Genomic DNA, 26330 nt, shown 5'->3' with positions numbered 1-26330 from the left:
AATGCCTACTTGATACTTGTTACTCTTATATTAGTAAATTATTCAAACTATCCTACTAACCAGTTAAGGCGGGGGGATTAACAGTCCCAGATTTAACTTTGTACTTCCATGCAAAAATAAGTGTAAAGATGACTGCTACTGCTGAAACCTTCCAATAAATTACATAATTACCTGACTTTGTTCTTCATCTTTTGATTTATTGTGATCATCACACCTTATGAAATGTAAAGAATGAGTTGAATGAGTTAAGATTGAATTATCTTATGAGAAAAACATTATTGTACAAGTTATAAAAACATGTTATTTACCATTTCCTGCACAGTCCAAACCCATTCTCTCTCGCCCTTTTCCCTGGAATTCCCTCCCAGCACTTACTTTCTCTTTCTCTCTCTCTCATTCCTTCAAATCCGTCTTCAAAACGCACCTTTTGCCCTGTATACCTCAATTCCCATCCACAACCAACAATGAAGCCTGAGGCTACAATTCTAAGCACACATTCTAGCTCTATTGAGCTCAATAGGACTCGGGAGTAAGCATGCTTAGAATTGCACTACACACCCAAATATAATCCTGCAAAAACTGTGACACACAGAGTAAAATGCAGCCTACTGTAGCCTACTAGGTACTTGGAACAGGGACTTGTCTTTTGTTTACATCACTCCATAAAGCAGCAATAGGGAACCTGTGCCCTCCACATGTTGTTGGATTCCTATTCTTATTGGTCTCACCTACCATGGACTATCATCCCTGACCATTGGCTAACAATATCTAGTGGATCAGAGGTTCCCCATTCCTGTTGTAAAGCAGCAATCAAAATAACTGTTGTACAATAGCAAAAACAGTATTGTGGCACCTTAAAGATTTTGTCTTTAAGGTGCCACAAGACTCTTGTTTTAACTGTTCTAGAAACAAACAAAAGACAAGTCCCTTCATCAAGTACCTTGTAGATGGATGGTAGACTGCACTTGTGACACCTAAAGACTAACAAATTTATTATGGCATAAAGTTTTGTGGACAAGATTCCTTGTTGTTTTTGCTGCAACAGACTAACACTGCTACCCGTCTATAAATTATAGAACAAGATGAAGGAACATGTTTTCACAAGAGATAGTGCCATATCACCTTTCTGTCTTGCACATATCTGTCTTGACATATTAAACTACTGGACAACTGTTGCAAAGCATCTTAAATGCTATGCACAGCAAAAGCAAAAACAGTCTTGCATAACTCAGCTTGTAATTCTTCTTAATTTTCTTTTGAATAATTTTCTTTATTTTAAGTTTCTTTTTAATAAGATTTCCAGGCTCTCAGGGCATGCTTCTATAGGAAATCTAGAAGACCACTGAAGAGACAGAGTAGGAATTGGATTGCTTCTATGGAAGCAGAGTATTTGTTTTCTGAAAACATTTATCTAGAGCAGCATTACCCAACCTTTTTCGACCCAGCGCCCCTTTGCAAAATCTTTTTGTGCCCAAGCCCCCCTCAGATTAAGTATATGCCAATGCTTCCTATTCTTCCCTTAAAATATGAGTAAAGCATAAAAAGTATTTTCAATGATTATTACTGATCGTTTTTATCATGCCTTTTTATTGCAAACATAAGCAAAAACTAATTAAGTCCACACAGTATGAACCAATAGAATACACTGTGTTACTTAACAACAAACTCATTCAGTTTACCGGCATTGTTTCGTTAAACAAGTTCATTTAAACATCACAGAAACAACGGGTAGCGAGTGTGTCCCATTCCTGAAGAAAACCAGCGAATAACTGACTGTCTGTGTCACCCATTTGCACACGGCACTCATCCGTTGGAAGAATGCGCCCTCCACCAATACGCCCATCTTATCAAACACTCTATAGTGATTGGTTCCAACATCCCTCAAGACAACATCGGAACATTACCTAGTGCCAGGGCGTGGCTAATATCCCCATTCCTTGCTATGACATTGGCCGCTATTCAGAATTTCTTTACTAAAGAGCACACACTATTTATAGTGTTATTTCCATGAACTGAGACTATTAAATACATCCTAACTGGGGATAAAACAGTTTAAAAATTAATGATTTGTGTATTAAATAAAATTAAACTTAAATGCTTCAACTGTCGCTTCAGACCGCCAAATGTCAACACCCCCCTAATGAACCCAAATGCCCCCCTAAAGTTTGTAGTCACACCAACACCTCCCTGAAAGGCTGTAACGCCCCCCAGGGGGGTGCTACTGCCCACTTTGGGAATCACTGATCTAGAGCATTTAATAAGACAAACCAAGTCTTTATTGTCTTTACCAAAGAAAGTCAACAACAAAAATAAGAACAAGGTCAATTATAAACCTATGTACAAGGGGAGGGAGGATGCCACAGTTAGTGTGGGTAATTAGGGTGGGGCCCTTCCAAGAATCCCAGAACACCAAAAAACCAAGCATGAAGAACCTAATCTCTCTTGTCCCCCACACATATATTCATTAGTTTTTCACTACTCAGTCTCTCAAGATTTCTCTGTAGGCCAAAGAGATTGCCCTGCCTGCCAAAACTCCACACTCGCCACATTCATTCTGTTCCCCTCCCCATCTACCCACATCATTAATCCAATCACTCAGTCTCTGGAGTGCATTTTCAGTCTGTCTCAGATAGCCAATCAGCTCGAAGCCTGCACAGTTATACGCATCCAATGAATCATTCATTCATTGGTGATCACTCGTGGCCAAATAAGATTGTCTTCCAAGTGGGTCCGTAAGTGACTGTAGAGGCCAATTCTAGATTGATGGTGCTACAGAGAGACTAGTTCACACCTGCTGGTGAAGCACTTTGGTTTTTTAATATTAAGTGAGAGCCCAAGCTTTCCGTATGCTTCTGCAAAGACATTTAGGATAGTTTGAAGATCTTTCTCTGAATGTGCAGAGACTACATTATCATCGGCATACTGAAGTTCTACGACAGAGGTTGACAGTACCTTACTTTTTGCCCCTACTGAGATTAAAAAGCTTTCCATCTGTTCGATATATGATTTCCACACCAGGAGGACATTTCCCCTCAATAAGGTGTAGAATCATAGCAATAAAGATAGCAAATAAGGTAGGAGCAATGACACATCCCTGTTTTACGCTTGATCCGACTCTGAATGGATCGCTCTGAAAGCCATTGTTATCCAAAATTGTCACTGTCACGTTGTCATGAAGGAGTTGCAAAATATTCACAAATTTATCAGGGCATCCAGTTTTCAGAAGGATGGTCCAATTCACAGTATCAAAGGCCTTAGTCAGATCAATAAATGCCATATATAAAGGTCAATTCTACTCCTGGCATTTTTCTTGAGGCTGTTGTGCAGTGAAGATCATGTCCACTGTGTCCCTCTGGAAGAATGGAAACCAATTTGAGATTTGGGGAGGACATCCTCAGATTGGTAAGAGACGATTTGCAAGGATCCTTGCAAGGATTTTACCTGCGGTAGCAAGACAAGATATACCTCGATAGTTCCCACAATCTGTTCTACCACCCTTCTTAAAAAGGGTGATAATTATGGCATCCCTAAAGTCTTCCGGGATCTCCTCCCTCATCCAGATTTTTTCAATGAGCTTATGAAGTTGTTGTCTAAGTTCAGGCCCACCTTCTTTAAAGACTTCAGCAAGAATCCCATCAGGTCCACTAGCTTTGTTGTTCTTCATTTGATTGATGGCTTTACTGACTTCATCCAAATCAGGGGATACTGCAAGCTTGTCTCTAGTTTGTTGTTGTGGAATTTGCGAGAACACCTCACCAGCCACAATAGTTACGATTAAGGAGGTTGTGATAATGCTCTTTCCAGCGCAGTGCAATAGACTCTTTATCCTTAAGAATATCCAATGAATAATCACTGTATGTTGCTATGTCCTACCCCTGCTCCCAAGGAGAGGGAAGTCCACCCACCTACCACCCCTGCAATTCCTTGCATCATAGCAAGCCAATGCCCAGTTTTACATCCAGATGGGCTGTGGTTTTACATCCACAGGCTACAGTTTGCCTTCACTTTTATAATTTTTTAACATGGCCTTGCTGGAATAATGTGTGCATATGTGCCAGAGAGTGGACCAAAATGGCTTCATATACCCTCAAAACGACATTAGAAAAGACAGTTCACATCACTGGATGCATAATCCTAACTGGAAAGGGAATGGATTTGTATTCTATCTTCTGAACTGATAAAGGGGGTATCTGGCAGTTCACATGTCTCATGAGCAACCCCCTATGCCTTTGTCCCTCCCATTTGTCTCATATTTTCCATTTTCAGTACTCAATGGAAGACTCATTAGGTGTTCCAAGAAGATTCATTCCTGTTTAGGTATGTATCTTTAGACTATTTTCTAGGGATACTTTCAAACAATTATCTAAAAACCTTTCTGCATTTTTGCTGGTATGTTCAGCCTTCTTAGTATCTTCCTTTTCCTCCAGTTCTTTTTCCTTCTTATTTTCTTTAGCTGGATCATCTAAAAATGAAACAAGCTTATTCAGTAATAACTCTTCAAAAAGCCTGGAGTGTTATCGGCATCGCCTTACATTAAAATACCAACATGTCAACATGAAGCAATGAAAAGTGGGACGTATTATGCAAATGACAGATAAGTCCATGGAGTTTCTAAACCAGTGGTTCTCAAACTTTTTTCCCCCCATGGGCCACCTGAAAATTGCTGAGGGTCTTGGCAGACCACAATGTGGCCACTGTAATGCCATAGAATTCAATTGCAATGCACTGTGCTAGCTGCTGTGTGGTTTTTAACTGCATTTTATTGTTGCTTTTATTTATATTCTCATATGAAATGTATGGGATAAAAGAACCAATAAAATACAATTCAAAATCAATATGAATATTTGAATATATGCAATGGATGCATATGGAACAGAAATGGGAGGAATTTCCTGAGGGATTTGTGTGTGTGATTGCTTGCAAAAGGCAAGTCTTCTGTGTAAGGGGTGGGAAAAGGCTTGCACGTGAAGCACTCCACAGATGTGATCTTAGTTATCTACAAAACTCCCTTCAAACCTGTCAGTATTTCCCCTTCTCCTTTGCCCTTTCCCTCCTAACTATAATCCCAGTTTTGTCTCTTTTTCTCTCCAAACCTCATCATGCAGCCAATCCCAAGCATATTTACTCAGGAGCCAGTCCCACCAAGATCAATAGTAGATATGCATAGGACTTCAGCCTTAGAAACTTGATCCCACACACTTTTACTCAAAAGGAAGTCTGTGTTCTATGGTGCGTACTCACAAGTAAGCATCATGGTTCACAGCCCTGAAATCTCTTGGTTTTACCCCTCCTTATCTAGTGCCTCTCAGTGCAGATAATACCACGAATACTGAGAACGTCCAGGCTGCTAAGGAGGAAAGGAGATTTCCTCATCAAACGTGTGGGTTGGTGGGTGGGTGGGTTGGTGTGCGCCATGGTACATTAAAGAAGGCTAGGGAGGGGGGAAGAAGTCTGGAGGGCTTAAGAGGGGAATGACAGCAGTTGTGTTAGGAAAGCAAGAGCACTGTCTGTCAAGCCCTAACTTGCCTGACTGACTCTGTGACTGCCAGACTCTTAGCCCGCACACACAAACACTGGAAGAGAGAAAAAGCAGAAAGGGCCACCAGAACAGACATGAGCATGGCAAGACAGACTACACTGGCTGCCCAAGAGCTACTGGACTAACTTCAAGGTGCTGGTTTTGGTGTATAAAGCTCTATCCCGCTTTGGACCAGAATATCTGAAATATCTTCTTATGCCTTATATACCCAGTCGATCACTATGCTCTGCATGTTAGGGCTTCCTGCAGATGACATTTCATCAGGAGGTCAATTCTGCACAACTTAGGAAGTGGATCTTTAGTTGTGGCACCTACCCTTTGGAGTTCACTCCTCTTAAATATTACACAGGCACCGTCTCTGTTGTCTTTTTGACGCCTACTGAAGACCTTCCTCTTTCAACAAGACCTAAGTAGAGAACTTATCCCAGTCTGCATCTGTGCTGGAAGTGCTTTTAAGATGTTTTTAAGGATGTTTTGTTTTGTTTTTAAGATGTTTTAAATATGTTTTTAGTGTTTTATCATTTGTTTGCCACCCTGGGCTCCTTCTAGGAGGAAGGGCGGGATATACATTTAATAAATAAATAAGTAATACCGTCTTCTGTGGCTGCTGCAGCTGGGGTTAGACGGCTGGGTAAAAGGCATTGCCACTGCTCCTCATCCAGTAATCTACACCTCCAAGATGAAGTGGATTTAGAAGAGTGAGTGCGAGAAAAGGGGAAAGTGGAGTGCTCGGCTACCTGGGGGGGGGGGGAGGGAGGCTGCAAATGAGTTCCATCTTGCAACAGCCTTCGGTGCAAAGCCTGAGAACAACAGAACAGCTGCTGCTCCCACTGTTTTTCATAGACATGTCAGAGACCACCAGCATGAAGCTCACAGACCACAGGTGGTCCACAGTCCACAGCTTGGGAACCCCTGTTCTAAACTATTTACTTATGAAAGAGTGTTCCTAAAAATCATCTTTGGACAACAGATGTCATAGTCCAAAGTGTTTGTTTAATGAAACAGGAAATGTTCAGGTAAACAACTTCTACTGTAACACAACAAGATTCAGATCCAATAGGTGGAGAGGCAACTACACCTCTGCCCTTCAGACCTGGCCTGCAGGAAATCAACATTAATAACTCATTCTGATGAGTCTCTCAAGGAAAAGGGGTGAGCTTCCCTGGAGCAATGATCCTGGTTACTTTAGGAATGTCTAGATTACAATGAAAAAGGGAGTCGTAGTTGAGACAACAGAAGCCCCAGAATTATTTGAAAGGAACTTGTATGTAACCTTCCAAGTTGAATTCTGCAGGCAGAATTGAAAATAATGTCAAATGCCTGAAAATCATCTAGAATTAAAATAAAGTTCAAAGGGGGCCATGACAATGCACTGGGGGATTTTCTGGTAGAGAAAACTAATGGTCCTGTAAAAATCAATCTTTGGAGAGGATCATCCAAACGGTTAGCCACTCCTGGTCTGAAAGCTAACTATCCTTTGCTCCTATGGTTACAGCTGCCTATCACAATTATAACCAAAAGTCTTGTGTCACCTTAAAAACTAACAAATGTTATTATGGCGTAAGCTTTCATGGGCTAGAGTCTAATTCTAAATAAAAATAAATGAATAAATAAATTCAGATGCATGAAGTATAATTCTCAGTTGCAGGGGAATTGTAAGTGGGATCAAAGAGAAATGAAATGCAAGAACCAATTGTGACAAATTAAAGCTAAAATGTATGCAAAACAAACACAGTGACCATTTACACAACAGTAAAAGATGATAAAACAGTTGGCAAAATTTAGTGGAAACCATTATCTCTATTCAGACCCAAGTGAACAGACTTTAAGAATTTGATGAACTGTAATTCAGTAGTTTCACACTAGAGCCTCCCTTTGAAATTCCTTTGTTCAAGTATAGCCACTTTAAGATCATTGGCAGAGCATCCTCCTAACTAGTTTATAAATATTGCCATTTCTGATGTTAGATTTGTATCCACTGATATGTAGACACTTCTTATGCAAAAAAACACACCACTATGTGAGAGGGCAATGGTTTCCTTCCCCTAACAAATAACTAAGTTGATTGTTTTATTACTCATCACTGCTGTCATAAAGAGCCATGAAAATAATATTATGGAATAGATCAATGGATCAAATGCAAGTCTTATAGTTTATCATAAATATAGCAGTTCAAACAACTGAGGGTTTGGAGCAAAGGGCCTAACAGCTTACCTTCAGAAAACCAAGTTACTAGAGAATCTGAAGGCTCCACTGAGTATCTGTCATCTGGGGGAAAAAATAAAGGATGTGAAAGTACAAGTTGGAGCATAGTTTACTGCTTCTGTGAAACCCTTCTGAAGTGCTTTAGTTCAATTTATTCATTTATATCCATTTTTATTTTTTAACTCCAACCTCACCTGTCAGGTTAAATAAACTCCAACAGTACTGTAAACAATTTTTAAAAACTTTCATTTCAGTCTTCCACGAATTCCTGTTCCCAGCAGACCTCAACGACAAGGTATTAATTGCTATCCAATATTTCAGGGGATCCCCTCTTTAATTTAGTGAATTTTTATGGCCTTGGGGGTTAATTCTACCCCTAAAGGAATGTCTGAGAAAACAGAAAAGTCATGCACATAAGGAGATAGGGGATAACGGGACCCCACAAAATGCTGTTTAAAGTTATTAGTTTCTTGTGTATATAGACTTAGACCATAACCTATCCAGTTCATTTCATGTGTGAAAAGAACATAGAGGGTGAAACACTATTTTGTCTTTCATAACAAGCAAATCACTCACTTTCCTTATCTGTCTCAGAGGTCAATAATACTCCACAATTTTACACAACTACAATCCTGAATTATTTAAACATTTTCCAGTTAAAACTTTATTTGTGTCCCAGCAAACATTTTTTCCTCATCACAGCTATGATTTTGCACAAAATTTACTAATCAGGTTTTTGGAGTCATGGAGACTCTACTCACAACTGCAAATATTTGCAAACAACCAGCATCCTGACTTAATGACAATTTTCAGTCAAGGATCTTTAGACAACCACTTTACTCAGAAAAAAATCAACAAAATGTGATGTTGAGAGTTGCCCTCAACACTTCTGGGACACAATGTCACTGGCCTCCTTTAAAATAATAGAGTCCTTGTTACTTACAATTTATGATTATTGCACTATAGTTAGTAGCACATTTAGTAGCACAATATTTTTAATGTTTGAAAACTTCAGGGTAAGTTTCACACCACAAACCATTTGTGCAGGTTTTTGTACTTTACATAGTGTGGTATTGTTTACCCTGATGCCTTATGTATAATTATATTGTTTATTGAAAGAGGAAAAGTCTCAATGAAGGCTTGACTTTTTTACTTGCAAATGCTGTGATTCTTAATAAGTACAATCACATATTTTGTTTGCATAGCTTTCCTGGGGTACATCTGACAATTTCTCTATCAATGAGAGATTAAATATCTAATAAAAACTGTACTGTTATGTTATGTGCACCATGCTATTTTACATTCCAATTAAACACTATTAAGAACTTCTATGATTTTAATAATTTTGACTAGACGGTTACATGTCTTCAGCTAAATCTTATGAATTAAATCTTAACTCATTGAATTCTATCCAGTTGATGATCCCTTAGCAATCCGCAATTTTTTTCTCCATGACTGTAAGAAGTATATGAGAGTCCTCCTTTTGACAATAAAAACAAGTCCCCAGATGGTGATCTTAAATAAGCACACAAATTCCTATTCTAATGTAGGTTATTACCAAATGTGATGTGTATATGGAACAACCCTAATTCTATAAGTCATCATGTACACTTTGCCAACTTACCTTTTCCAAGAAAATTATCCACTGAAACCTAAAGAAAAAGGAGCTTTCAGTCAACACTTCTTTGATACATGCTAACATTTTTATGACCTGCAAGAATCCATGTTTGAAGTCAAAATAACAGCCAATTGTGATTGATAGTTGGACTGTTAAAGTCTTTGTAAGATGACAGATATCTTGCAGTATGCCTATGATCATACAGTACAGAGCTCTTCTTCAAATAGGCACAGCCCAATCTGCCTGCACAACAATCTGTTATTCCCTGATGACACTCTAAAAGACATGTGATAATCCCCAGTGACAGAAGTTGCAACAGTAAAAGTGAAACAGAAATACTTATATTCGTGTCTGTTATCACAGAGTCTGGGACCTACTGTTGGTCATTTTGTGCTATAACCACTGTCTTCCCATACCAATTCTGCTAATAAATTTAGATTAGCAGAAATCAGAATGGAAATTGGCACAGGAATTTCACAAGAAATATGTAACCTTTTCACTCACTTACTGAAAAATGTTCTGGCAGACCACCTGTAAGGAAGCTTTGGCCCTCCAGATGTTCCTGAACTACAGCTCCTATCAGCCCCAGGAAGTATGGCCAAAGATTCCCACAGCTGGTCTAACACAACATTTTTCGGTAAGAGTGCATAAGTTATGTATTTCTCTCTTCACAAGAAATACATAACTTATGCACTCTTACCGAAAAATGTTGTGTTAGACCAGCTGTCTAGAAGGCTAGAATCCCAGAAAGTAACACGCACAGACATGGGAGAAGGTCACATGCAAGTAGAGGTGTTTTGCAGTAAGAACTCTCAACCAGTCACACAGCTGAATGGGCAAGTCATATTTCCATTTTAAAACCAAACTGCCTGTTCTGCCAGCAGTACCTGCAGTAAACATTTTCAAAAATACTTGTCCACGTATGGCTTTCCAGAACTGCAACCTAAATGTACTACCACACAGAAAAGACTTTGTTTATTGTTGCATGAGCTGATACAAGCAGCAGCTAGCCCTTTATAATTTCCATGAATGAGAAAGTGGTAAAGATATCCATTTCTGTACACTCCCAACTTGTATCATTTTTCAAATATATTTTGCTCTTATTTCTCCCTCTCAATGCTCCTCTAGTACCCAACACCTCCACAAACCATTCCCTGACTGTGCCCTTTGTCCCTTAACTTGTTAAGAAATTAGAGAAGCTGAGACAAAAAACCAGTGTTTTCAACTTTCCCTATTTAAAAAAAAAATAAAGGAACTCAGCCTTGTGCTTGGCTGTCACAGGTGATCAGAAATTTTGCCCAGATAAGTGAGGGATGGAGTGGCTGACTTCTCCAGCAGATGGCTGCATTTTTTTACCTTGGCCAGGGATGAGGTAATCCTGGCATTTTGACACTGGATCTGGAAAGAGGGCCTTTTGCCTCCTTCCTCCCCCCCTCCCCAGAAACGCGAGTGGGCTGATGGTGGAGACACAAGAGTGCTTCATCCTCCTCAAGAAGCCCACTCCGTTTCCAAACTGGATGCTCAGGAGGTGACGCTTCCTCCTGCACATCCAGCACAGAAAACAGAGAGCTCACAGCACAGAAGAGTCCTCCCAAGGTGGCTAACACTATATAATCCAATTATATAACAAATGTGAAACAGTTTACAAATATCAAAATTTCAAGACAAAATCATTTTAAAAAACCACACCCTACAATCAATAAATGCTCCAACCTTCTGCCACCAGTCCACTGCATTTCTGTGCTGGACACGTAGCCTCTTCCTGTGCACTCAGTGTAGAAACCAGAAGAAGGGTTGGCAATGGAGGGAAGGAATGTTTCACCCATCCTTCACCAGACCCCCTTACGAGTGGAGTCAAAAAAAAATCAGGCAGTAATTTGGGGGGGCCACGAAACTAATTTGGAGGTAACAAAGGAACCACTAAAAAATCAAATGTTGACCAAATTAGTAGATGAGCAATTACAGCTTTCCAAGTCCTTTCTCTATAGGAAGAAGCCACTAACCAAGAAGGCCCTGCATGTACCTGACAGTGGATATGGCTCCCAGGATTAGGGAAATCTGGTGTTCAAATCAAGAAAATTAACGGAGCATTTTTTAAGGGAGTGGGAAGCTCCAGGCCCATTTCAGATCTTTCTCCAAATGAGAGTTGCTTACCCTAAGAGACCTCTCTGGATTGTAACCACACAATGGCCTTGTTTACACATTACATTAAAGCACAGTTTAAAACAAATTATGGCTTAATGTGAATGAGCAGCTAGCAGCACTCCTGCAAATCAAAACAAGCCAAAGTCTGGCTTCTCATGCCACCCAAATCAAGGCTTGTGGTTTGTTTCCCACAAGCAATAAGCTAGAAACATGACGCAGGTAACGCTCATGGTTTGCATGGAGAGAAACATGAACCTAGGTTCCGAAAACATGAGAAGCCACTCTGGCTTACTTTATCCATGGTGTGGCAGCAGCAGGGGAAGAACACCACGGGAACTTGTGAGCAATGTACACCATTCACATTAAACCACAGTTTGTTTTAAACTTTGGTTTAATGTGATGTGCAATATATAATCACATTTAAACATACCAATTTATTTTACACAAAGGTTTTTGCAGTTTCATACCATTATTTGTTTTCTTCCTTCATCTCGCTCAATTTTTGCAGCAATCAGTCTAAGTCTTTTATTCAAGTTTGAACCTCGACCTTTAAGAATTGCCATATAAGGATAATGTCTTCTCTAGGAATAAAATCAAATTCAAATTATTTATTTGCGGTCAAAGACCCGTCCTGTTGTAGGCATATAGTACAATACAAATCAATTAAACTTAAAAAGGGTTAGAACACTACAGATCAGTTAAACTTAAAAACAAGGATAAAAGGGTTAGGTCAATACATTTTGTCCTTCTATTCAATTATCGTATACAATAAAAACAAATTAACCAGACCAAACTTCAGATCGTAACAGTTGCGCGGCATATATAAATTTAGCAACTCTAATTGTAATTTCTTTGTTACATCCTGATATAAGGTAGTGAATCATATTATCAGGGGCCATCAGGGAAATATTTTGCATTATATTAGATAGGATATTGCGATGGATAGAGTTGTATATTGGGCAACTGAATAAAACATGAAAAAGTGTTTCAATGTTGCCTTTCTCACAAGGGCACAGACGATGGTCGTAAGGAATCTTTTGAAATCTCCCTAAAAGTAATGCAGATTGAAGGGAATTGAACCTAGCCCTAGTGAAAGCTAAACGGAGATTTGGATCTATGAGAAAGTCCAAATACGGGGCGTATTTAGAGGGGTCGGGCTTTAGTTTAAAATGTATAGGAGAGCAGGTTTTTGTGGCCTTTGTGATGGCAGTTTGAAAGTCTATATCTTTAAGTCGAGCTCGAATAGCAAATTTGGCCGAGCTTAATGTTTGTGTTGACAGATATTCAGGAGATAGGCCTATAGAGGAGAGTTTACTCCTGATTTTGTTGCTCCAACTTGATGTAAAAGAATCATTCCAGAGATGTGTTAAATATCCCGGATGGTGTTCATAGGATAATTTGGCCCAATAGCTGGTTAGCAGCCACGCTTGGCATTCGATGGAAGGAAGGCCAGCTTCTAATCTAAGGGCTGCTGCTGGAACGCATCTCGGTACGCCCAGTAGTTGACGTAAGAAGGTAGAAAGAACTGCTTCCATTGAAGGATTAAATGCATGAATCCAGATGGCCGTTCCAAACAATAACTGTGGGATGATTTTTGTTTGAAAGACCTGGATAGCCGCAGGCACGTATCTTCCTCCTTTATAAAAAAAGAATCGGAGGATTTTTTTGGCGGTGATGCGTGCGTTTAGGATAGCAGCCCTTATATGTGTAATCCAGTTCAACGACGAGTGAAAGTTGCCGATATATTTATATTGCGGAACCAGAGCAATTTGCTGGGCATTTACTGTCCAGGAGCCAGATGATTTGCGCCTCGAGAATACTAAGATTTTCGTTTTATGATAGTTTATGGTTAACTGATTTTGCTTGCAGTAGGACATAAAAGCACGTAAAAGGCGTTTAAGTCCCACCTTGGAAAAAGAAAGGAGGGCCGCATCGTCAGCATACAGAAGGAGGGGGCAGGGTTGCTTCCCAATTTTGGGAGGATGGAAATCCCTGGACATACAGTTAGAATTTAGGTCATTAAGATATAGGTTAAACAAGAGGGGAGCCAATGTGCAGCCCTGTCTAACCCCCTTACTGGTAGGGATTTTTTTATTTATTCGACTTATTAGTCGCTTATCTGGCTGAATTGTCAGCCACTCTAAGCGATGTACAAAGCAGAACATGCAAACATCAAAACATTAAGAGACTAACAATAAAAACTAACAATAACGGAAAAGCTAAAAAAACAGGAACAGCAAACCAAAAACATTCATCTTCCTGGTAAAGGACAGTCCCCAAACCTCCACGGCCACAGCGAACCCTCAGAGAGGTGTATTGGTGTAAATTGTAAATTAGGAAAAGTAATCTTTTGTCGATTGAAGACTTTGCTAGTTTGCTCCAAAGATTATCTCTTGGAATGGAATCAAAAGCGGATTTTAAATCCACAAATGCAACATAGAGACCATTTCCCCTAGTATTCATATATTTTTCTGCAAGGAAATGTAATAATAAACAGTGGTCAAGGATGGAGCTTCCTTTTCTAAACCCTGCCTGTTCTTCTCCCAGTATGTTATTTTCCTCCATCCAGTCGTACAGTTTTTCTTTTAAGTATGACATGTAAAGTTTGCCAATTACAGATAATAGACTGATTGGCCTATAATTTGAAGGGTCCTCTCTATCTCCTTTTTTATAGATTGGAACAACTATTGCTTCTCGCCAAATCTCTGGGAGATAACCTGGGTTGTTAATTTTTGTAAAGAGGTTGGCTAGTATCAGGGCCCACCAGTCGGGAAAATTTTTCAGCAGTTCAGGCGGGATGTTATATGGGCCGGGAGCCTTAGCAGCTTTTAACCCCCCTATCAAATCCATTATTTCCCTTTTTGTGACTGGAGGCCAGTGAGGGAGATTGGAAAAGTCTAGCGGATAGGGCTTAGAGAGGTTGGTCGGTCATCCTCATAGAGTTCTAAGAAAAAGCATTCCCACTTTTGGGGTGGAATGTTGCATTGTGTATAAGGTATGGATCTCAGCGAATTGGAAATGATTGACCAGAAGTGTTTATGATTTTTGGTCCTGGCAGCATTAATTAAGGACTTCCAATCCTCCTGTATGGCCAGTCTCTTCTTGGTAACCAAGGTCATCTTGTATTTTCTTTTTATAGCATAATAGTCCGGGGGGAGGCTTTTAAGATTTTGCTGGCGATAGTATAAATAGGCATTCCTTAGTTGACGTTTGAGATCTAAACACTCTATATCAAACCATCTAGATTTTGCTCTCAATTTACGGTTAGCTCTAAAGGTTTTGGGTAGCAAAAGAGTATTTAAGTGTGATAGTAACTGGGCATAGTCAGTGAAGAGAGTGGATAAGTTATTATCATTCATTAACTGTTCACGAATATTTGAAGCCCATGATGTATTGAAGAAGGATGCAATCCTCATGCCTAAATGTGGGGTCCAAATCGTTTTTTTATGAGTGAGATATGTATTATTTAGAGTTGGATTATACTCAGAATTTAAGCGAAATTTCTCCAAGAGATGGCATTGAAAGGTAAGGGGTAGATGGTCACTATTTTGTCTTGTTCCCACCTCAAAATTTATTTTTAGCCTCAATAGTTGTTTTGATATTATAACATAGTCGATTACAGTTTCCTCGGTTTGAAATGAAGGTGAATTCCCCACTGTCTGCTAGATAGTTATGGCCGTTTAATATCAGCAGATCATGGCTACCCACTGTCCGTGTCAAACATATTCCCCCATAGTTGATCTTAAGATCTTTCGATGTTCTATCAAGGGGAGGGACGTACTGTTCGGTTTCTTCACCACGCCACAGCTTAGAGGCAAAAAGAACATCGGCATTAGGTCCAATTCTGGCATTCAAGTCACCTGTGAGGATCAGCTTCGCATTTGGGAGTGTATGTTCAAAATCTGATAAGTATTTATCAAAAGTACCCCATATCGCATCCGTATGGCACCTCAGATTTGAGGGCGGGATGCAAACATTAATAATCACGAAAGTTACAGTTTTGAATGACATAAGAACTGCCATAGCTATGTCTGCCATGGATTGAAGTTCACTGTGTTGGACTGACAGCGAGGTAGAAATAAAAATTGCCAGTCCTCCTTTTGCTCTACCTTTCCTATTAGCTGGAAGCGTTGCTGGAAGATGGTAAGAGGAATATCCATTCATAGTTGGTGTAGCATTAGCCCATGTCTCTTGTACCGAGATTATGTCATGCTTGCCCATATAGGCCATAAATTCTTGATTGTTTTGTTTGGAATTCCAGCCAGATATATTCCATGAGAGAAGATGAAAAGTCTCTTTTTTTGATAAAAAAGTCGTGTTATAGCGGGGCAATGATGTCGAAATATTAGGCCCATATCTTTGGTGATCGTTTTCAGGGGGCAAATGTTGTCAGATTGCTTCCTCCATATGGACTCCTACAGCTTCCACAGATATTTCACTGTTGCTAGGGAACAATTTGGGATTTTTGTTCAGATAGGATGTGTCGCTTTGCCGAAAGGAGAGCCTAGTTCTTCCGGATATAAATGTCTGGCTTTATCCCATTCATCACCTACCAGAATCGGCTTGTAAAGTGTTTTGATTCTGGGCTTATTGTTGTAGACAGAAGGAGAACTCCTCAGTCCTGGTGCATTATTTATCATGGATTCCTCATCTGGCGTTCTAGATTCGGGCACCTTCTTCGATTGATCCATCTCTGCTGCAGTTGATTTAAAATGCCAAATCAGTTGGTACAACTTGTTGATAAGGATTGACCTCTCAGTGTCAGGAAGAAGGGAGTAAAGCTCCGTAAGCTGTATCTCCTCAGGTTCCAGTTCCTTCATGCATAACGATAGCGATTTAGGTTCGTCATCAATGACAGGATGCAATAATGTCGTATCTGAAGGTGTTTGATTTGTATTTTGAATCATAACCTCTGTTAGGGTGTCTTCCAATGCTGAAATGTTTTCACGTATGACGGGAGCATAGAAAGCTATCAGCGGTGTTGGTGGAGCCATGTTGGTATAGTATCTGTGAATCACTATACCGTCCCTCCTTCTTAGTAGATCTTTTGTTCGATAGATCTGGTTGACGATATGTTGTGAGTGGAAGGTCACTATCAGGCGCCACTCGTAGTTGTTAGTAGAAATATTTGTCATAGATTGAATATAGTTCATGCGCGAGCCTACTTGTAATGTTCTTCCAAGACGCATATCCAAGAAGGGGATACTCGGGTAATTTGAGTTTTTCCCTCGATTTATCCGGCAATAGGAAATTACCAACTTTCTCGGTTGAGGTGCTAAGTTCCAAAGAGATGTATGTGTTTTGAAGATGTCAGAACTGTTATCAAGGCTGATGTCTGCAGGCAATATATATGGTATAGATGGATTTTCATCAACGTCAGTGGGAGGATCTGAATCTCGGGAAATGCTGTTTAAGACATGCCGTGCATCAGTTTTTCTGGAGATTTGTTTGCCAAAGTTATCATTTTGGCACGACTTTACAGAGTTTTGTTTTGCTTGTATGTCCATCAATTTAAACAGCGGTTTAAAATTGAATTTCTTGTGGTGGGAGACTTTATTATTCTTAATATTTTTTGTTTTTTTTGACATTTTGGACTTTTTACAGGATGGCGAGTTTCTTTTTAAGGACACATCATTATTCTTACAAGTACCATTGGGCTGTTTACTAAGTTGTCCAGTATGTGGAGGCTCCATAGATTTATGCGCTCCCTGATTTCCACATAACAGGGGCCTGATCGCCTGCACCAGTGTGGTGAGTAGGTTGTTGGTTTCAGTAATATAAGTTTTAATTAATTGTATTTCCTCTAGTAGTGGTATCTGCCATTTCAATTGAGAGTCTTCCGGGGATAATTCAGTCATCCCTAATTTCTTTTCACATGGGGGCATTTGTTGTTCCTCCGTCGTTTGGTAGGAGTCAATGGTGAATACTTCCGATGGAGGTTCCTCAAATATTGAGTTCAGAGAGGAGTTAAAGCCAGCATCCATTAATTCCTCTGCTAAGCTTTTAGCTGCTGAGTTCATTAGATTGGTTTTATCGGGCAGATTATGTTCAAGTGACCAGCCATGAGTCTGTTTAGGGAGTAGAGTTACTCTCTGAGTTATTTGTGACTGAGCTAATTGGTGTGGTGGGTTGCATATTATGGGGAAAAAACTTGTAATTTTTGATTGAGAACTGATTTGTTGTACGTCACTATCCATTGTTATTCGCTGCTCCTAGTATTTCCTCCTGGTTATAGTCTTTTGGTTTCTGTATGCTATTTCATTTAGCCAGGGAAAATTCCTCCCCTCTCAGGGTGGTAGCTTTTAAATTTGTTCGTTGCTCAGATCTTATTACTTTCTAGTGCCTTGTTAGTCAGAATATATGGCGGCAACCCGTCCGCGAGATTTATGACTTTGCAGCTTTATAGCTTTGTAGCTTTTACTCTCAGTTCATAAAACCAGGTTTCACTTTAAAGGAAGTTTCCAAGGTCTTTTACAACTCGCCTTAGTCTTACTGTCCGTTTGATAAGATTTTGTTTCTTATTTTGAGTGTCATGGACGGTTTTAGAGAAAATAAATAGCACAAGAAGAGAGATATGTCTTACTGGAAAGAAGCTAAACCGGAAGTCCTCTTCTAGGAATAAGAATACAAGTATTTTCAGCAGCAACAGCTAAATCTAGCAATAACTACCTAAAGCAGGAGAACCCAACTGATTGTCCATTCCTCCCCCATTAATCAAATTTGCAAGACCTTTATCTATTGCTCATATAATCGCTAGTATATGTTCACTGTGCAAGCGGGAAGGATCTTAGCTCAATGGTAGAGCACTTTTTGCATACAGAAGGCAATCTCTGGCATCTCCAATTAGGGAAAAAACCCATCTTAAAACCTTGAGAAGTACTGCCAGTCAATGAACACCAGGGCTGGGGAACCCCAGTCAGCTAAGCCAGTCCTCCCCTACCATGCCCTACTTTGGTCCTGCCCTTCTCTGCCTTGCTCGATCTCCTTTTCCCATTCCATGGAGCATTTTACTGTTTTTCCTAAGCAATCCCAGGCACCAAATTGGCTCAGCAGCTATTACTCAGTGCTCTTCCATGATTCCTTCAGCACATTTTGATTCCAGCAGTTCCAGAAGCACTCAGCTCGGCTCAAGCACTATTGCGCCACTTCTGAAGCAGTCAAGCATTTCTGAAGCTCCACTAACTAGGCAATGCTCTGCTATTGCTAGAGTTACACCACTCTCTTCTGTTATGGCAATTGTTGCAGAAGCATTGGCAAGCTGTTCAATCACAACTACAGAAAAGATTTCACAAAAAGGTTAGGATCATTTCTCAATCATAGTTAGATGACATTTGGGTAGCAAGGAGGGAGCAATGTTTTTGGAAAGTTGAAATATATGTATTTTTCATTGTAGTGGTGATACTGATGCTCGTATCCGTCCTGTAGAGACCCCAGTATCATCTGTACCAAAAGTGGCAAAGGACTTTCCTTTACTTATATTGGAATGAAGGGGGAAGGAGATGAACAGCTTTGGCCCTGCTCAAAAGGGCCCCCAGAAAAGTTATTCACAAGGAAATTAATTTTTTTAATTGGCTTCGTATCACACCCATCCTCTCAATTGAATGCAGGGTGGCTCTCACACTGAACTAGCCTCTCTGTCCTTGATGTTAACACTACTAAGCTAGGTGGACCAGTGTTCTGACTCTGTATAACGCAGCTCCCTGGTTTCACACATTCAACTGGACATAAAGAATCTTGCATCCTGAGTGAACATACAAAGCTCCCTTACACAGTCAGGCTATTTGGTCCATCTAGCAAGCAGTATCTACTCTGGCCAATAGCAACTCTCCAAGGCCACAAATAGAGACCGAATATAGTCCCTACTACCACACATCCTTTGAACTGGTGAATGAACCTGGGATCATCTACAACAATGCAGTCCCTGGAAAAAAACTTCTGTATGAACATCATTTCTTATGTCATTTCGTGACATAGAAGGCATAGTTTGAAACAAAAAACAATGGGTTGATATGAGCTCATTGGCATAAGTTTATGGAACTCATTTTCCGAAATGGCCTCTGCCATTCTCCTGTAGCACCTCCCACATGAACCCTGGCACTTAAATGTCCATAAAAGTTTTGTCAAACTAGGTTTTTGAGAGAAACAAAAAATGATTATTTAATAATATTTTTACCCTCCTTTTCAGCTGAAAAAAGACTCCAAGAGCTAACGGTAACACTCCCAAATCTGTTTCTTTGAACCGTTACAGCAAGATATCAAAATATATATATTCGGTTGAGTGTGTGCAGGTATGTGCAATAGTGTGTGTGTGTGTGTGTGTGTGTGTGTGTGTAAGCAAAACAGGGTTCTACTCACACCACACAACCTCTTCTCCCTCTGCAGCCCTCTGCACTATCTTGAAATCTGCTCTGGAAGGTCCCCCAACCCTGCAGAGCAGATGTTGGAAACATGTGGGGGGCTGCAGGGGGGAGAAGAGGAAGTCCCATTGCGCAAGTAGAACTCTGTTCACATGACATGGTATCTGATCCTTGCATAAAGAGAAAGAAAAAACGTGCAAGTACTACCATATCTGTATAAGTAGAGACTATGAAAATAATGTTCATGCCTAAAAGCACTGCTTTGTAAACATGGGGGGCTATTTAAATATCTGCCTTTTCTAGGGAGTTTTGTAGGTTTTCAATTCCTTCCAGCAAATTCCAAAGTATCAGCTACTCCATCCTTCTCAGTAACTCATCCACTAATAATTGTTTTGATGTTCACTATTTCTGTCCTGTTCAGGAAAAAATGTAGCTGCATGAAGCATTTCTTTTATTCTTAGGTTTATTTATTTAACAAAACTGTTAAACTGCAGTCTTTAATAAATAACAACAACAAATTAAACGAAGACCAAAATTTTAGAAGCTGGATGGGAACGGCTACGTCATATTCAATGGCCACTAATTCCACAGAATTAGATGTAGACCTTCTGGACCTTTCACATTCTTTGATGAAGCTTTCACTGTGGCAACCAAAGATGAAAACAGTTGGATACATATTGCAGAACTATTAGTAAAATACAGCTACACACTTTCAAACATATCCTCAACCTTGACGAGATGTTTGTTATCCACCTAACTGTAGACATAAAAACAACAATGCATATCGGAAGAGGCAATGTGTTACATATGTATGTGAATGAGCAGTCTGGGATCTCTAACTCTTCCTCCAGTTCTGATGTCAGAATCTGTTGTCATGGAGAAGGAGAGTCTCAGGGAAGGAGGTGGTCACTCTAAGGAAGGGGGAAATTATTCCTTAGAAGGGACCCATCCCTTTCTAGTTTTCCTTGTGTTGTATATAATCCCATGCCTCCTCTAGGTTTTGTGTAGCAATTACAGTTCTGTGAAAACTGTAGCGTTGAGTTGCATGGACCATTTTTTAGCCTTAACAAAATGCAAGCTATACTGCCTCTTTATCCTTAATCACTGCTACTGAATTTTAGCAATAACCTTGCATACCATGTGGGTAGTTATACTTGCACCTAAGTAACTTACATTTAAGTTGTCATTGTTACTTATACATTTATATTGTCATTGTTACTTATAATAGAGAATCCATGTATGTTTGAATGATTTCTAGAAAAAGGACAAACACAGTAAGTTATTACATGATCTACCACTGTTTTACCTTTTACCTGTTACCTTTTCTTCAAGAAATATGCCAAATGAAGCACACATATTATACCAAAGCAGGATAACCATTTTCTGTTCCACAACTTACTGTTTTAAAACAAAATACTTACCAGATATGCCAGCTTGTGTTTCACACCCAAAACGTGCATGAACATATTAGCTAGTCCTGACTGACACCCGCACAGATTACATTCATAAACTGGGTTTTCTTTTGATTGGTATTCAGTTATATATTGGAGACCTGCATTTTAAAGCACAAGTATTTTGAAATAAATTAATTTCAAAAGATAATTTTATTTATTTATTAGATTTATATCCCGCCCTTCCTCCCAGTGGGAGCCCAGGGTGGCAATCTATGCTTTAATGCTCAATTTTAACCATTTTTTTTAATTTAGAAGAAGACAAACTGCTCTTATTTAAAACTAAAATAGCCAGCAAATTTCTTTAAGCAAGCTACCTAAAAAGCAAGACTGCTTTGGTCTTGTTTTCACTGAGGCAATAAACCTGTGTTGGACCTGTAATTCTTCAGAATGCAGGCAGGACCTCACATGAATGAACTGTCCTCCATACTTTTTTATATAGAATCAATCTGAGGGAGAAGAGTTTTAGCCCATTCTCCTCTTTAAATTCCAGTTTTAGGTATAAAGAAGCATTCACCCAGGAGCATTCCTTCACAGAAGTTCCAGTATGCAGTCTGTAGTGTTTCAGCCACGATAGACATTTTCTCTCTCTTGATGAGAAGCAGGCCTTAGATGCTTAAAGATGGAATCCCAATATACTGATGCATTCTGAAATGTCACTTTCCCACTATACCTCTATACTTTTACCACCGCAGCTGCCAAACATTTCATTTCAATTACAGAAACAACCTCCAGCATATGTTTAGTTTTGGAAGCACCACAAGTAGAAAAGGTTGTAATTCTATGTGTACTTACTTGTGTTTATGCCCCACTGAAATCACGGGAACATACTCCCAAATAAACATAAGATTAACAGCATGATCCTACGCATAAATTCAAACATCTTACACAACATGCTCAGTTCATCCACAAACTTAAAAAAACTCACCAATAGCAGGTTCAGTAGCTTTACATGAATTAAGTTGTTCTTCCAAAGTTTTTCCAGACACTTTTTCAGGCTCAGTTTGAACTGTAAAACAAGCAGTTTATGTATTACAAACTGTGATGGGTAAAACTGTAACAGAGAGATGCAGCCGCTCATTAAACACTTAAACTGATACCCACAAATCTGTGGCAGATCTGGGTGATTCGGTGCCCCCAAAACTGTAGAGCCAAGCGAGCTCTTAATCCAGGGGTCGCCAAATCGGTTCCCATAGCTGGCATGATGCCCACAATGGCCTTTATTGCCCATCCTTCCCCAAGCAGGGGGCCCAGACTCTGAGCTTCTATTGTTTAAAAAAGTAAGTCTCTAGTCTTATTAGAAAGTTATGAAGAAAAATGTACAGGTACCCTTCTAAGCAATTTCTGTGAAATGTGTCAACTTGGCGTTCCCACTTGTCAGTGTTTTTAGTTAATGAGTGAAATCTGAGCTGTGATTGATAAGTGAGTTGTCTGGACACCAGGCAATAGAAATCCCTGGGGTCCTAAAGAGCTTCTGTTTTTTTCCTCCCCTTTAGATCACTTTACCTGCTTCTGTCTTATTTTCTGGTTCATGGAATCTCCATAGTTTGCCCTTGATTTTTCCCTAGCAACCAGGATGCATCTTTCCTATGGTGGGTTCATCTGAGAAGTTATTTTCTGTAACCTCTGGAATGAGGAAATGGCCAGGGCGGTGGACACGATCGCTCCTGAGCGTCTCCTCTCACGTAGTGGAGCCAAACCTGCCCCTTGGTTCACCAAGGAACTGGCGGTGATGAAGCAAATAAGACGGAGACTAGAGCAACGCTGGCGGAAGACTTGGAGCGAGTATGACCGAACACAGGCTAGAGCCTATTTGAAGGCCTACTCAGTGGCAGTACAGACAGCAAAGAAATCTTTTTTCTCTGCTGCCATTGCATCTGCGGGGAGTCGTTCAGCAGAGCTGTTTCGAGTGGTTAGGAGTCTTTTACGTTCAGACCACCGAGAGGATAATATACACCACTCAACAACCCGCTGTCAAGAGTTGTCAAGACATTTTGCGGGTAAAGTCGCTCAGATTCGCTCTGACTTAGACGCTAAGATTGATACAGTCTCAGAGGATGTAACTTTGGCGCCTGCCTGTCCAATATTGATGGATTCTTTTCAATTTGTGCAGCCTGAGGATCTGGACAGGATCCTTGGAGAGGTGAGAGCCACCACATGTCTGCTGGACCCTTGCCCTTCCTGGCTTATAAAAAAGGCCAGAGAGGGACTGGCTGAGTGGGTGAAAGGAGTGGTCAACGCCTCCTTACAACAAGGCAGAATTCCAAGGTGCCTAAAGGAGGCAGTTGTGAGACCTTTATTGAAAAAACCCTCCCTGGACCCCTTAAACATGGATAACTACCGGCCAGTGTCCAATATTCCATTCTTGGGTAAGGTAATAGAGCGTGTGGTGGCCTCCCAGCTCCAGAGATTCCTGGATGAAACGGAGTATCTAGATCCATTTCAATCTGGTTTCAGGCCTGGGTATGGGACGGAGACGGCTTTGGTCACCTTGGTGGACGACCTACGCAGAGAACTGGACAGGGGGAGTGTGTCCCTGTTGGTTCTGCTGGACCTCTCAGCGGCTTTCGATACCATCGACCATGGTATCCTCCTGGACCGCCTAGCTGGGATGGGACTTGGGGGCACTGTTTTGCAGTGGCTCCGGTCATTCCTGGAGGGGCAAACCCAGAAGGTGGTATTGGGGGACTCCTGTTAGACTCCTTGGCCGTTGGCCTGTGGAGTCCCTCAGGCTTCAGTTTTGTCCCCTATGTTATTTAATATCTACATGAAACGGCTGGGAGAGGTTGTTCGGGTGTTTGGAGTTCAGTGCCGCCAGTATGCTGATGACACCCAACTCTGTTTCTCCTTTCCACCTTCTTCCAAGGAAGCTGTCTTAGTTTTAAACTGGTGTCTGACGTCAGTGGTGGATTGGATGAGGGTGAACAAATTGAGGCTTAATCCAGACAAGACAGAGGTGCTCCTGGTCAGTCGTAAGGCAGATCAGGGAATAGGGATAAACAGGTTCGCAGTTTGGGTGTCCTCCTGGACTCAGCTTTAAATTTGGATTCCCAGGTTTCTGCAGTGGCCAGGAGGGCTTTTGCACATTTGAGATTAGTGCGCCAACTGCGACCGTTCCTTGACCCGTCTGATCTGGCCACGGTGACACATGCCTTAGTCACATCCCGTTTAGATTACTGTAACGCGCTCTACGTCAGGCTGCCTCTGAAGACTGTTCGGAAACTTCAGTTGGTACAACGTGCTGCAGCCAGAATGCTAACTGGGGCTGGTTACAGGGACCGTACTACCTCCCTGTTAAAAAAGCTCCACTGACTGCCAGTTTGTTTCCAGACACAATTCAAAGTGCTGGTGTTGACCTATAAAGCCCTACACGGCTTGGGTCAAGGCTATTTGTCAGACCGCATCGCCCTCTATGTGCCTGCCCGGGCCCTGAGATCCTCAGGAGAGGCCCTTCTTTCAATACCTTCATCCGCACAAGTACAACTAGTGAGGATACAAGATAGGGCCTTCTCGGTGGCTGCCCCTGGGCTTTGGAATTCTCTCCCTAAGGAGATAAGAATGGCCTCTTTCCTGCAGTTCTTTCGTCGACAGGTAAAAACTTTCTTATTTCAGCAAACCTTTGATTCCGAAGGTGGCTAAGGATAGGCCCAAAAGGAGTTATATTGTTCTTGCTTGTTTATTTTTTAATTATTCTGATTTTATGAGTATAGTTTTTAATTATCAGAAACAGTTTAATGCTATTTTAAATCAGAGTTCATTTTTTAATTATATCTGTCTATATTTACTTATTTATGTATTATATGCGTTTAACTTTGGTAGGTTGTAATTGTATCTGTTTTTTATCTGGAAGCCGCCGTGAGTTCCAATTTGGAAAAACGGCGGGGTATAAATAAAGTTAATAATAATAATAATAATAAATATTACCACACAGTAAGTGTGGGTACATGTTAAAGAATTCCCCCCTCCCCTCAAAAGGAAAATGTGAAAACTCTGCAAAGAGGCTTAAGCATGCGCAGGTGCTAAAGACAAGGTACTCATTAAGAATTATCTGTAGAGGGGGGTGCTGATGTCACCCGGAGAAGATGGGAAGCATAATCTGTGAGCTCCTACCCCCTACCGCTAACTTTTTGTCCAGATCACCTGTTAAACTTTTTATATCCTTGCAACTTTATCACCACCTGCTAAAATATGCAACACAGACCTCAGCCACAACAAGAAAAACGTTTGAAGACCTATTTTGAGTCAAGGGAGCAAGTAGCCGCATCAGAGGTATCTGACCTTGACGAAGATGGGCCCAACATGGCCACCAAGAAAGTGAAACTGTAAAAAAAAAGACGAAGTGGTGGCAACATTTCTGTTAGCAGAAATGACAGCCAAATTTGATAAACTTCAAAATGATCTTACAACAGAATGGAAAGCAGCTATTAAACCTATAGATGACAGGTTAACAAAGGTGGAGAACACCCTTTCTGAAGTTGCAACTACAGCGGAGGAGGCATTGGACTTAGCAATAAAACAATCGGAGAAACTAAAATCTCTATCACAAACCAATCTCATGCTACAACTCTGACTGGAAGAGGCAGAGAATGACAGACATAGCTTAAATCTGAAAATCCATAGACTTATTGAAAGTCCCAAACAAGATATATGATCTTTTATACTCCAATGATTAAGGCAGACACTAAAGAGAGAAGGATTAATGGAAACTGATTTAGCAGCTGCCTTCCGAAACAGCTCTGAAAACCCCCAAAATAGGAAATGTCATAGAGATATTATACTCTGCTTTCAAAAACAACTCACCAAAGATGCCATTCTGAAGCAAGCTCGAAATCTAGAACACATTTCTTGGCAAGGCAGTATTATTCAGCTTCTTCATGACTTGAGCCCTGAAACCTTTTAGTGCAGGTGGGATTTTCGCCCTTACATGAAGAAGCTGCAGAAGGTGGGAATGCTCTCATCTGGCATACTTGTTGAAGAAACGTTCTCTTACAAGGTTTAATAATTTAACTTTCTTT

General features: G+C 40.5%; 1 protein-coding gene across 2 annotated transcripts in view; it reads right to left on the bottom strand.

Annotated features, from left to right (window-relative positions):
* LOC133366021 (uncharacterized) overlaps positions 1-26330 on the bottom strand; it is a 68969-nt gene that overhangs the window by 23323 nt on the left and 19316 nt on the right. For both annotated transcript variants that reach the window (XM_061588642.1, XM_061588643.1), the window contains exons 6-12: positions 22244-22324; positions 21286-21416; positions 11975-12088; positions 9369-9396; positions 7754-7807; positions 4372-4462; positions 172-214 (exon numbers count right to left, since the gene is read on the bottom strand). In XM_061588642.1, the coding sequence (XP_061444626.1) occupies positions 172-214; positions 4372-4462; positions 7754-7807; positions 9369-9396; positions 11975-12088; positions 21286-21416; positions 22244-22324 (542 nt within the window). The remainder of the gene's footprint in view (positions 1-171; positions 215-4371; positions 4463-7753; positions 7808-9368; positions 9397-11974; positions 12089-21285; positions 21417-22243; positions 22325-26330) is intronic.

The sequence above is a fragment of the Rhineura floridana genome, chromosome 11, assembly GCF_030035675.1.
Source record: "Rhineura floridana isolate rRhiFlo1 chromosome 11, rRhiFlo1.hap2, whole genome shotgun sequence".
Lineage (NCBI taxonomy): Eukaryota > Metazoa > Chordata > Lepidosauria > Squamata > Rhineuridae > Rhineura > Rhineura floridana.
The sequence above is the reverse complement of the archived record's forward strand: the minus strand, read 5'-3'. Positions and strand labels throughout refer to the sequence as shown.